This window comes from Amblyomma mixtum, chromosome 8 (genome assembly GCF_055824585.1).
Source record: "Amblyomma mixtum isolate Tamu chromosome 8, ASM5582458v1, whole genome shotgun sequence".
NCBI lineage: Eukaryota > Metazoa > Arthropoda > Arachnida > Ixodida > Ixodidae > Amblyomma > Amblyomma mixtum.
The window spans coordinates 74,883,453-74,897,435 of NC_143019.1; the positions used below are offsets into that span (position 1 = coordinate 74,883,453).

At 45.0% G+C, this 13,983-nt stretch overlaps 2 protein-coding genes across 2 annotated transcripts; both read right to left on the minus strand.

Annotated features, from left to right (window-relative positions):
• Nucleotides 1–477: 477 nt before the first annotated feature.
• On the minus strand, nt 478–2,377 carry LOC149333035 (uncharacterized). The gene is made up of 4 exons (XM_089557617.1): nt 2,321–2,377; nt 1,753–1,842; nt 1,121–1,222; nt 478–677 (listed from the first exon to the last, which is right to left on the minus strand). The coding sequence occupies exons 1-4, from the start codon at nt 2,375–2,377 to the stop codon at nt 552–554; spliced, it is 375 nt and encodes a 124-aa protein (XP_089413743.1). The 3' UTR covers nt 478–551.
• A 2,392-nt stretch (nt 2,378–4,769) lies between these two features.
• Nucleotides 4,770–12,893, minus strand: LOC149333036 (uncharacterized). The gene is made up of 4 exons (XM_089555964.1): nt 12,589–12,893; nt 10,378–10,443; nt 6,076–6,219; nt 4,770–5,413 (listed from the first exon to the last, which is right to left on the minus strand). Exons 1-4 carry the CDS (start codon nt 12,659–12,661, stop codon nt 4,899–4,901), a joined length of 798 nt encoding a protein of 265 aa, XP_089412090.1. The 5' UTR covers nt 12,662–12,893; the 3' UTR covers nt 4,770–4,898.
• Nucleotides 12,894–13,983: the final 1,090 nt, after the last annotated feature.

Sequence of the window (13,983 nt, forward strand, 5' to 3'; positions counted from 1 at the left end):
CATGACCTCCAGGAAAGCACACAGAAGAAAACATCTAATGAACAACATTCTCATTAACAACATTAATGAAATTATGAACAACATTCTCGGAAAAAGTTTAGAAATTAAAAAAATGTAAGTTACTCTTATAGAAATATTGAAGGTAATAGTCTACCCTTCTTATATGTAGCAAAATATTTCTTCTAAAGTCTTTCCATCGATCGCATCAAACAGTTAAGGCTGCCATAGAAAACCAATTTCGAACGCTTCTGACAACAGCAAAAAAAGGTAATAGAAGAATATTCAGAACTGCCTTCAGGCGAGCTGCCGATATATTGAATGTATAGAGAAATGTTACATTATATGAGAAAATAGTGTTAATAAACGGTTTCTGGCACAGAAACGCTTCTGTCCAGAATTTTTGGCTATGTGTCACTCAAGGTAGACACTTTATGAGCTCACTATGGGAAGGCATAAAGGAAACAAGGGAGCGTAGAGAGTTAACTGTAAGTGCATGTCTCATAAGTGGTTAACAATAGCGGACAGAGTTATTGAGAACAGATTGTTGTCTGTTAAAGTTTATTTATTGGTCCTGACGCCCAGGGACTGTACAGATGGCCACAGACACAGTCAGCATAAACTATCAAGGAGAAACCTTGCCGAATCCTCTGGAAAAGGCCGTCGGTCACTTGCGAACTCTGAATTAAAATAAGCGTCACATCACATGGTAAATGCGAAAAAGTTCGAAGAGTCAGACAGCAAGATAAGTCATACAAGCATGAATGTGAAATAAACACCAAAATGAGCAGTATATTTTCCATCGTTGAACTACAAAAAAAAAACGGCACAAAATTCGCGCGATAAACAGTAAACCCCAAGATCCTGGGAAGTTTCTGATATCGAGTGCACAGTAAACCTGGAATGATTTCGTTCTTGCACGAAGATGGGAGTATCCTAGCTTCAAAATGGTGACTGTACATGCGTTGAAAGAACTTGTGTGTGCGTGCGCATTTTGACTATAAAATCATTTTTCCAATATGCTCCCAGTCCATGCTTTTTCAACCAGTTATCTTTGTGGCATTCAGCACTGACACAGTGTTTTCGAAGTGGCTTTTGCCATAGGAAAATTAATAGTACGCACCGCAGTGACACCAGCATCCATAGCCATTCCTGTTGCAGCTGAGAGATCGGCCTGGGGGACATCAGCGGTGCAACAAGGACGTACAGGGGTCCTGATCACCAACTGGAAAATAAAACCAAATTAGAAAGAGAAGATCAAACATTCCATCAATAGAAAGGATTTGTGTAAACATGGCAGCATTCGTTCCAAGGAACGGCGTCTTCCTTTACTAATATGGTCTCGCTCTCCAAGATTCCCTTCAATCTACCAAGAGTTGCGTGCTTGATGAGTGAGATAGGTCTAATCATTTGCATTAATGTAGTCTTAATAACGCAGTGCAGATTTCCAATTCTATGCCACTGTTTTGCTTAAACTACGTAATCGCATGCCCATACAACGGTGGAGTTTTGTTTTACCTCTTCAGAGTCTACTGCACCGCGGGGTATTGTATGAATATTTTCAAAAATCACAATTTTTCAATGCACTCCACCGCAAGTTCTGTACCAGACAATATGTGAGAGGCACCATTGTTTGAAGATGCAGGTTGCACCGATCATCGGTAGCCGAGACGAGTACGAGTTGCGTGATATGGAATTCGCCTAGCAAGAGACTTACTACCGGACTCTATGTTTAGGGAAAGTTGCAATGCTTACCGCATCTGCACTGACACCTCCGAACCCCAATGAAGCAAGCGACGTTAAGGTTTGGGGCAGCGCATTCCAGCTGAGGGCATTTGGCCTGCGCTGAAAAAAAAAAAGAAACTTTATATATGATCCTCTTGGCAGCAAAGACTTGGCACAATTGACGCGGATGCAAAGCTATTCAAAGCGTTATTTTAGCGAGAGCTAAACAACGCCTGCCGCTTCGCGACGTCAGCGTGGCTGCGCGCTGAGCCGTGGCACCACGCTCCGCCAGCTGTGCGCATGCGCGGAGTGACGTCAGAGCAGGCAGCTGATGTGCGCGCCGTGCGCCTCGCCGCGTTGGTAGAGGTCATTTCCGAGGGTGATATGTCTTCTCCCTGTACTACAATGGGTTCTATGCCGCCGTTGAGGCGCCGACGCTCTGGTGGTCTGAGCGCGAAGCTGCGTCTCTAGCCGCATTCGGTATCGGTGGCTGCTTAGTCGAGAGGCTCAGGCTCGTATTCTAAAACGCTCCTTAAATTACTAAGGGTGCGTCACCCACCGTAAGGCGGCCTGATGTCAATTATGAAACGTCCCTTACAAAGGGGCTCTGAGTCAGGGCCTCCTTGGTGCTTCCCCCCGCGAAGGGAGGCGGCATGCTGTCTACATGCTTCAGTAAAACACTCTCCGGGGCATGTTGGTTCACAGCTGTCAAGAATTAAAGCGCAACAAGACGGCACAAAGTAGGAGAAAAAACGACAGGACAGGCGCTAACTTGCAACACTTTTAATGTCTTCATAAACCGCCGCGTATATATCAAACACAAGGGGGGGGGGGGGGTAAGCCAGATAGGGGTGAACACTGTTGAATGCACGTGCGTAGAAACTCGAATGCGCACAACATGAACAGGGGATTCCACAGATATTATGGCATATCTAAAACTGATGTTCTTTTTTGTATAGCATGATCGACGGGGTGCTAACACATGCGCTCCCACTTTTACATATTCGGTGCGCTTCTATCAATTCTCGTGCGATCGTGTCTTTACTCTTACAGATTAGACTTGTTTACACCTACATGCTTCACCTACACGCTACACCTACATGCTACACCTACATGTTTACGCCTACATGCTACATGCTACATGATTACACCTACATGCTTCCCAACCTCGCTCTTCTACCTGAACGCATGCTTCCCCGCATGGCTTTGTGCACGATACGCTCGGCTGTGGAACTAGTGCCGTGCGCAGCTAAGATGCCCGCAGTGTACTGACGGCTGGTATCGTTCTGTGGGCCGCAAAGATTTTTGGTGCTATTTTTACTGACATTGTGAGAAGCGGAAAGGGAAGAATAATGACCATGTGATACCTATGTGGAGACCATAGCTTCGAAAGCTACGCTAGGTTTCCGCGACGCGCACACGACCTTCTCTACGGCAGTGTTTACAAGCCTCCGACATTGATTCCAGTTCGGCATCTGGCCGACAGGCAGAACCCACTGGAGTATTATAGTGAAGAGTTTCTAGCCCGGTATCGTTTTTTAAAGCGAGCATATATCGCAATACTGGGAGACCTGATATTGCATAAAAACAATGACAACAGAAGAACGCCGCTACCTGCCCTGTTGAAGGTACTCATCACACTGCGTTTTTTATGGAACTGATGCCATACAAACAGTTGTAGGTCGCCTTGTGTGTGTGTCTCAACCCTCTGTCTGCCGAAACATCTTGGAGGTGACACAGCTTATCTGCCTGAGTATTTATCTTAAGTACGCCCGGCTGCCAAACGCCGCCGAAACGAGGTCAGTCATGACAAGGTTTCATGTCATCGGAAGATTCCCCGGGGTTACTGGGTGCATCGATTGCACTCGTGTGCCAATGAAAAGCCCCGGTGGAGTTGATGTCGAAGTGTTCAGAAACAGAAAAGGGGTCTTCTTTATAAATGTGCAGGTGAGTGGCCCTTTTTCTCGAATTTGCAAAATTGACAAGAGCGCAATTCGCATTTCTTGCCAACGTGCAAAACAGTTCAGAAGAGCATCTGCTGCTTCGTGGCCGTTGCTGTGCAGTTCCGGCAGCGTAATTTACCTTTACCACCGTACATGCGCCACAGAGGTGGTGATACTGTAGCTCGTGCGCACGCACGCGCACGTGCGCACACACGCGCGCGCGCACACACGCACAGACACACAGACACACACACACACACACACACACACACACACACACACACACACACACACACACACACACGCATACACACACGCATACACACACACACACACACACACAAATCGTGCCTCAGAAAGCTTTGTCAACCCCATCAAGTAGTGACAAATGCCACAAATTCAGAGAAGGCCGAGCCTTTTCAGTGCTCTAGACAAGTATGTGGATGACTGTACATGGCAGCTCTACGCATGAAGTGTACGTCAATCCACAGGCCACTGTCTGAAATCATTCTTCTGCTTTTACAGGTTGTGTCAGGGCCCAAGCTTCAATTTTTCGGCGTCGTGACAAGCTGGCCAGGCTCTGTTCATGACAGTCAAACTTTTGATAACAGTAGGGTGTCAATCATGTACGAGCAGCTGACAGTAAATGGCGTTCTCCTTGGCGACCAAGGTTACGCTTGTATGCCCCTCTTGATGACTCCATTGAAAAATCCTCGAACAACTTCAGAGAAAAGGTAAGGAAGAATTGGCTTTGCTGAGGTGATGTAAAACATGCGCAAGCTCTCATTTTGTCGTGTTCCTTGCAGTTACAACAGGAGTCATATTAAAACATGAAATTCAATTGAGCGGGCTTTTGGAGTCTGGAAGAGACATTTTGCTTGCCTGAGGACAAAACTGGATACGCTGACGGAGCGACGAAGCGGTAAGCTGCAATAATAACGGCATGTGCAGCACTGCATAACGCTGCTTGCACCTAGCGGTATCCTATCCCTAATGGCAATGAGCCAGATCCTGAAGATGCAGGTGCGGATTTGCGTGAACCCGACTCACTTTCGGGCACTCAGCATCTGAGCCACCTTATTTAGCGTTGCTTTACTAGTAAAGGTGGCAGCTATATGGACACTCAGTAGAGGTAAGCTGCGAATAATGCTGCATGTTACAACCTAAGAGATCCCAGTAGGTCAGACAATGGCGATTCTATAAGACAGATAAAAATGACTGTATGAAAAGACTTTATTCGATATGTGGCATATGGACAGGTTCAACATTGCCTCCTACTTCTAGCAGTTCCAGCTTTATTAGCAGAATTTTTCGCTTCAAAATCAGGACCTGTTCCTCTGCTTTTAAAACTCGAACTTTCATTTTATGCAACGCATTGCGCTTCCGCCTTTCGTCAGCATACTGTTCTTCCTTGAAGGCATGCTCATCATTGATCAGCTTCAGCCTTCTCTCATGCTCCATGCGCCTCTGAATGCGCTCTTCTTCTGAAGCACGAAGGCGTGCCTCCAGCTCCCTTAACAGTGCTGTGTCGACGGCAGTGAGTCGACTGCTTTGGCGACGGCCGGCCACTGCCTCAGCTACAGAGCCTTGCTGGGCTCCTCCGTCTTCTATATCATGGCTGCATGAAGCCCTTGTGGCCCTGTCATCTACTGATGGCCCGCTATGGCTAAGATGGGGTGCTGGAGAGCTCAGCTCAGAACTGTTGAGGATCCCTCCCTGGTCACCTTTCCTTTCGCTCGTCACGAAGTCTGTGGAAAAGAGTGTTGATAAGACATTTCACTATGTTTGGCAGCAAAACCAGTAAATGACACATAAGAAAAGCAGATTTCATGGCACCTTACTCATAAGTTCAGAAAAAATTAATGCATCAACTATGCCAGTGCATGTCTATACTACCGCCTTAATGGCACATAATGCATGATGTACTCTACAGTGCTCTTTGAGCACAATAAGCTCACGCAGATGTGTTGCAATGGAACTTTATAATGTGCGTGCATTCAGAGCAGGCATACAGTGTTTGCCTTGTCACACAGTGGCACTAGTTCTCCATGAAAAAGGCAAGCTGAAGAAAGTGGCACAGGAAGAGGCTATTCTTTTTTACATAATTTGCTCATGTGTTAATTTTTCAGACTGTGCTCCACAAACGGGAAATGTATATAACATTTATAGCAGCAAAAAAATGTAGATATTGATTCCTAAGAGAGTACATATGTGGTCAAGCCGTTAATATTGTAATGGTTTGTGATGCCAATATCGGGAAGCGAGGCCAGCAAGCCATTTGTTTGTCGATCGCAATTGCACGGGCCGTTAGCAGCAATCGAGCACTCACTACGTAGCAGTCAAGCGCGCGAAGGTGGCCGCAGAACCACGGAAACGATTGTAGTCGTAGCAGAAACGGTGTTACGCTTACCAATGACGCTGGGATCAGGCTGCACGTTCCCTAGCACCATGCCGCCAATAATGTCGGTCTGTCTGGATGGCATGCTGGCTGGCGACTGCGACGCCTCGATTCGGGCAAGGCTGTCGTCCAATGGTTCAGACGGTGGTCCGCCGCCTGCAAAACATAATATGTACTTGCAACTTTCCGAGGGAAGAAAAGATTTCAGCTTTTCAGGGGAAAAAATAAGCGCAAACGTAGCTGTGGCCACCACGCTCCTGGCCTGTTGCGCGTTCGCTTTCTTCAGTTTTTGAGATTATCCCATAATGTTTTTAGTTGTTTGGTTTCCCGTGGGAGCACGTGCGTCATGCTTTTATACTGAAGGCATAGCCGCTTCCATGCTTTTGCCTTCGTGTTCAGCGAAATATATTTCGAAGATATTTCGAAAAAATATATAAGCGAAGAAATTTCTTTTCTTCCCGGTAGGGCTCCAGATTTCTCAGCAGAATCTTGCGTGTACCGGATTTCTTGATGCGCTGTGATTTCGCATTCATTAGGTCATCAAACTATCAAGCTTGATCCCTACTACGTTGGTTGGTTTGGTTGGTTGGTTGCTTTATAGGGGCTTAACGGCCCAAAACAACCCTTAGCAAAAACTAATACGTTTGGAATATACGGTGGGCTATTTAAATTGTATTTTAAACATATTTTGTATTCATGAATGCACTAAAAATATGCAGGAAATATGTTCCTGAAATTTCATGCTTGGTATTCGAAATATATTTTTAAAATGTGCCAAAAATACCTTACTTAAAGCATACTTCGAGCACTTTTCAAATACGTGAAAAAATATGTATGCAGTTTTAGCATCTTGTCAGTGTATTAAAAGTGTATTTTCGGAAATATGAAATTAATTCATCGAAAGTATACTTCAATTCTAGAAAACGGGCAGCCCTTGTAAACGTATATGTATGTAGTTTTAGCATCTTGTCAATGTATTAAAAGTGAACTTTCGTAAATATGAAATTAATTCATCCGAAATATACTTCAATTCTAACAAACGGGCAGTACTTTTAAACGTCTTTGCACACTTCTAGCTGCCGTTGAACAGTCGAGTGCTCGAAATCGCGTTTCGGGAAATGGCATTTGCGTGTCGTCAATGTATTTGAAGTGTACTTCCGTAAATACGCAATTAATTCGTCCAAAGAACACTGAAATTGGCAGTCCTCATTAGCATGTTTGCAGCGCACTACAAGCTGTCGTTGAACAATCTAATGCTCAAAATCGAGTTTCGGGATCGCATTTTGGTGCTTGCCATCTATTTAAAGTGTACTTTCGTAAATACGCAGTTAATCCGTCTGAAGTATACTTAAATTCTAACAAATGGGTTGTCCGCGTAAACATATTTGCATTACACTTCAAGCTACCGTGAAACAATCTAGGGCTCGAAACGACGTTTCAGCGAGGAGTGAAAACTTTCCCTTTTGTGTCATGCTTTCGTTTGTGGTAACTTCTAGCAGGAAGGTGACCACCACTTATACCCCTGCTACACGGGCGCTTCGAATGCCTTCCAACCGAATGTCATCTAACGATGCTACACGTGTTCTGTCTAAGGGAGTGCTTGAAGATAATATTACGCCAATGAATATTAACCGCGTCAGCATGAAATTTCCCCGGGAGTGCGCCGATGAGGACGACTGCACTCATACTGTTGTTTACATCGCTTGTTTACATAACATAAAACGCAATCTGCGCTTTCGTTCTATTAAACAATCTGTTTTCTTTTTTACTGGTTGTACTCGTGCTTGTTTACGCAGTGCGACAATGTGTGGGAAGCGATGATGCGATCGCACGCCTGAGAAAGCCGGGTTGTTGGCATCGCGCAGGACTGGCGCTTCTCGCTTCTTGTCCCGGCTTTCTCCGACGTGACCAGTGCTTTTTTTTAAACTACTTTATCCAGAAGTATGTCTGGCGACTGTTATCCACAAGCTAGCGACGGCGACGACTGCTGCTGGCCGTAAAGCACGGCTCGGCAGTCTGGGTCACACCGGCGATTCCCGTTCATCGTACGCGTGCCCTGCGATGTAAGCAATAGTTGATTTCAGCTAGGTCACTGTTGCCAAAACTACACCTGGTGACTATTTGCATTCGCTAAAGCTTGTGATTCGCTCTTCACAACCGCCGAAATCACAGATCCAACCCTGCGAACTCGCTGGGCCTAGTCGTCGCGGAAGGGAACAGAGCCGTCGTCGACTGAAATTGATTTGGCAAGCGCTTATCGCTGGTGAGTGTTCAGGTGTGCACACGTGAAATATAGCCGTTCGTTTCGCTCATTTAGAAGCGCGAGCATATACACACCGCCGCCTCATCGCCGTGCTCTCGCTCAGCCGCCGACAAGGCTGACCGTCCGCCGACCGGATTCGTCGGTGTCGTTGGCCGGAAAAACGTGTCCCTCTAGAATTATAGTAAGCTATATATTTCACTATAATTACATGCTGTTGTTCAGCGTGATATATACTGTCGTTGGCGGACTAGTGTGACCGCCGTCGTCGTCGTCGCTGTACACTGAAAACGAGCTGAGGCTTTCGAATGCGTTTCGAAAGTGTCGTGCAGCACCGCGGCAGTCATTCGAATCCGAATGTCATTCCTATTCTCGAATGTCATTCCAATCAATGTCATTCGAACATTTCCGTGTGAGAACGTGATAGCATTATACCAGCAAAAGCGCCTTGGGTACTTCTGGGTCTGAATAAGCCAGCGGGGAGGACCCCGTCTGGCAGGGCAGACCGGCTCCCTTACACGCCCATGTATCTGTTGGTTGACAGTTCGACTACTGACCTGTGCCTGACGCAAGTTTCAACTAGCAATTCCGTTCTCAATTAGCCCCAGATTCGAACGCGACCAGTAGGGTACTTCTGCGATAATTTGGCAGCCCACAGTATTTGCGCAAAAAAAGGCCTCACCGCGCAAAATAGTGCGTCGCTTTCGCAGGGTATATATACGGCAAGCCAAGTAAAGCGCTTGCCGTAGGATTTGTGGTTTGCTGTGTCGCTGTCGTCTTGGTATGCTGTGTGTAGGTATCTGCCGTTCCCATTCAATCACGTGACCTTATAATATCAGACTCCTGTTGATTAATGATAAATACCCGTGTACGATTTGTTCTCCAGTTGAAGAATTAACCAGTGTCATTCCATGGAGCCGCCCAGTAGACTTTTTTTAAGCCCGAGTAAACACATTTTTAATGTATTAAATGTATATTTTTAGTATATTTCTAATGTATATTTTTATTATATTTTTAATGCATTATAAATATGCTAAGCGGGCAAAAATGTACTTTTCACGTATTTTTAAGAACGTTTAAAATATTATTCCTTGTATACTTAGAAAGCATTCGTATTGCAGTTTAAGCATAGGGACAAAAAAATGCGAAATAAATATGAAATTAATACAATACGTTTGAAATGCATTTTTAGCACATCCTCTTTTTCGCTAAGGGAACTCAGGCTACGAGAGACGCCGTACTGAAAGGGTCCGGAAATTTCGATCACCAGAGGTTCTTTAACGTGCACTGACACCGCACATCACACGGCCTCTAGAATTTCGCCTCCATCGAAATTCGGCTGCCGCGGCCGGGATCGAACTCGCATCTTTCCGGTCAGCAGCCGAGCGCCGTAAGCACTGAGCCACCGCGGCGGGGCGATCCATGCTACGTGTAACAGTGGGAACAACTTTTGTTATTCATTTGAGTTCAAATTGTTTTTCTTGCTCGATTTTGCGTTCCGCGTCACGTCCACTGAAATATTTGTTTCAGGCAATATATCCTCTTCGGGAACTCATTAGCCAAGAAAAAAAAAGCACTTTGGCTTCTGTAGAATAGCCCCACTTTGCACAGGCTTGCAAGGGTTTGTTTCTCAACATTTTATTCAATCAGTGAAAAAACTGCATCTTTGTTGTGGTCGACCATGTCAAGTTTAATTTTTTTAACTTTATGGGCACTTACAAGCAGAAATAAATAAAAATGTTCTATATACGTGAAAAAATTCAAACAGGTCTTCGTAGGAATTTGAAAGTACCTGTATTTTTCGCTACTTTGTAGAACTAGATGCCACACGCCATCCCTAGTTCGATCAGACGGCTACCAACACACAGCAAAGACGGGAATACTAGAATAAGTACTATATTTAGGGTGCAATTTGAGATGACGACAGAGTTTTGAGATAATTTTTCGCAGGTAAAGTTCTATAAAACGCTGGGACATACTAGACGAGAGAAGGAATATAGTGGGTGGCTGACTGCCGGTCTAAAGAAGACGTTTCAAGGAACATGTATACTTGCCTGAAACCACTTTACCTAGGGAGACAAGGAGGAGGAAGCATAGGGCGATATACACTCTCTTCATGGCTGGCTGAAATGAGAAGATGCAACATTACAGGATATCTGTTTTGGCGGGAAAACAGCGTATCTTTACAAAACATGAGGTTTTAATGACACACTAGGCGATAGCGGTGGACTGCTACGGAAGCTGCTTATGCGCATGCACACAGCCACGCGCCACCTTCATGTAACTCAAAAGCTTTCGCCCCTCATTATCACGATGACAACTTCAGTTCCGCCACTTTCTGAATGACAGCATAAAACTGAAGGGGTCAGAGTGAGATCCAGGGACGAAAACAATAAGTCGCACTGACTGACCTACTGACTGACCTACGGCCTGCACTTCCGGTTATAGCCTGACCATCCAAGTCTTCGCGCTACTCCTGGCAGGCAGGTTTTCCGAGCAAAACCGCTTATACCCACTTCCATCTTTCACTTGGACCTCATTCAGCGCTAGCAAATTTTCTGATGTATGTCGCCCTATTGATTATTCACCTCGGCATGCAATCGGTTCATAAGATACATAAATTTTCGCAAGCATTAAACACGATCTTGAAGACCCTATTCAAAACGAAGCTGTTTTCTTGGAAGCTTTATACGTATTAAAAGCTATTAATATGCAGCCGATTTTATCGAAGCGTACTTGTTGGCTTATGCCCATTTTGCGCAATCTTTCATAATACGAAAGGAGCACTACCGGAGCGCATAAATTATCGATCGACAGCCAGAAAGGTTTTGTTACAGCTGATGCGCGCATTTCAAGAATGTGTCTAGATGACTGGTACTTCTTACGCTCCCTACCTGCTGTAAATCACAAAAATGCTCCTACACGGTGAGTTCTATATAGACTTGTGACAGCCGACAATATGCGGTCACGGAGCAAGAAGGCACACAAAACCCGAGCAGGATGTGGCTACCCGTAAACTATAAAAGCCGCAGCTCCGCTAGCTTTTGGTGTCGCTCCATGAATGTGAAAATGGTCGAAGCAACCGACAGCAAGACCAGCGAAAAAAGTTAAGCATAATGTTAGAAGCACGATGTTAGCAGGATAAGCAGGATGTTGTTGCGGCGCCGAAAGAGAACATGAAACACTACACAGGACAGTGAAATCTCTAGAGGCAGTAAATGCAAGATTTTTGATGGCGGATAGCACAAGATCGGCGTAATTCCGGCAGCGCTATGAGGCGACAGAAAAGTTTGAGCGCGCATCTTCAAAACGACTAATACATACATTTTGCAGCCATATCGACTAATACACAATGCGACTGCGGACTAGTTTCAACCACCTGTTGTTGCCAAATACGCATCATAGTCTAAGTCTGAGGGTTCTTTTGCATTTCGTGTCCCTCGAAAGAGTGCATGCCACGCCTCCGGTGATCGGACAGGGTTGAGCACCAGAGCCATTGTCAGTGAGCCACTACGGTCGAGGTGCAGTGTGTGCGACAGGTATTAGTTACACAGTCTCATGTGTTGCTTGAGGTAAAGCACCAAAAAGGTCATGCATGTTGCAAGAAATCGCAATTTTCAGGCTGAAATTGTCTGAAAAAACAGGTACGAAAATTACGCGGAGAGCAGGGCCGTGGCCCATTGAAGTCGTTTCGTGGAGTTGCTGACTGGAAAACGCATCAGCGAAATTATAGTATAATATTTCGGAACTTTGGGCAACTTGAAAAAACGCACGCAATGAAAGCACACAAAAAACAACGCTAACATCAACTGCTGTTACTGTTTTCTTGCTTCGCATCTCTCGCTGCATTTTCTGTTTTCATTTTTCACTTGCACGTAAGTTCCGCTAAAGTCGTTGAATGCGCTTGCTCACGAAACAAATCGGAGAAGAAACTTTCCGCAGAAATTTCTCTTTACTGCAACATTGCTTCATCTGAAAACATTTCTCCGCAATTTTGGAGTTTATTAGTTTGCCTTTCGCTGATCCTTTGATCCTATGAACTTAATATTTTTCAGAGTTACTGCCGTGATGCCTTAAGTATGCTTTTTAGGTTTTACCAATGCAAAATGAAATCAGCACACCGCAACACGTTGCATGTGTTATTCTGACTAAACAAGATGCTCCTCTATCCCATACTCACCTTAACGCCGTACAGAAAATTAATCGGTAGTAAAAGGCGGATTTTCTACTTAGCCCTCAACTGTAAGCATGTTCATGCAACTCACCTGTCGCTGTTGTTGCGGAGAGACTGCTCGTAAGGTACACACAGAGGTATACGAATGCCAACGCCTTTCCCATTCTAGCTGGACTCTGTTACTCGAAGCGCTCAGCAAACAGGTTTTGCGTCTTGCAGCCAATTCACGTGGTTGGTGAGGAGGCACGCGAGAAGGAAAGAACACGTCTAATTTCGCACGACTGCTGCAATAGTTTCTGGATATAAAGCGGGCGTGGGTAATTTCAGTTTAAGTCGTGAAGTTGTTCCTTTTTAAATGCGGCCGCGAGCTGATTGTTCAGGTATTCCATGAAAGAGTGACAAAACAATTCAAGACATATTAAATGTGACATAATAATTAGAGGTGGAGCTTCTCTGGAAGAGGAATGATGTTTTTCATGTACATCGAGTGCACACATTGCGCACTGTTATTATGCCGCTTGTGCTGTCTACCCGATAGGAACGTGATACGTGCACTTGGATTCCACAACCATTCAACACTGGCAATTTCGCAGCCATCACAAGCGTCAGTGGCAACGACAGGCGATGCGTCTTCTTCTGACAATGCTTAAGGTGGCCCTGGCATTGCCTCCACTGTGTTCTTCATATCGAGTGTGCAGTGATGTTGAACACTATTCTATGTGCCCAGATTTCAACACGGGGAGGTGAGTCCTCATCGCTTCTTTTACCTCGTCAGAAGAGCCACACTGGTCACTTGAAAGCATTGATTACCGGCAATGAAACCAACCGTATAAGAAGCAGGCTTCCAGCTATATTATGGCGTTTATTCTACACTCTGGCCGGTACTCCAGATGCTAACAAAAGCGCTGAATTAGTATTTGAAGGTATTGTCCGCATGGAGACAAAAAACAGCCAGATCACAGATCTGTGGGACAACATTGGCGATCGTGATTACCATCTAAGTATTGCTTCGGTGCCCCAAATGCTAGCAGAATACTCGCCGGCCTAATGGCACCGTTAGCTTACAACAACCCCAGCCAACGTGCTTCTAAGATAAAACAGTTCGATTGTTTTAATGACTGTTTGGAAGCGTTTAAATAGCGGCGTTGTCAGGTGGATGGTTTTTTTCGTGGCCTTTCTTTTTTGACAGGCAAACAAGCTAGGTGAAGCCTGCCGTTCTATAAACACTTCAGAGTACTGCTACTTGAAGCGGTCTTGAACGTTTCGTCCGATATTTTCTTTCCAACGATAGCAGTTCAGGTGTTCGCTAATTAGACTTGAATAAAAATGGAGAATGAAAGTTAGTACCAGAGTCTTCAGGAAGCTGTTCCCCACCACACTTAGTTCAATTTGAGTCACACTGCCTGTCTTCATTTAAAACCTTGCTTGCTTTCGATCGGGAAATTTTCTATAGAGAAATAAAACCTATTGTATTAACAACAGTATC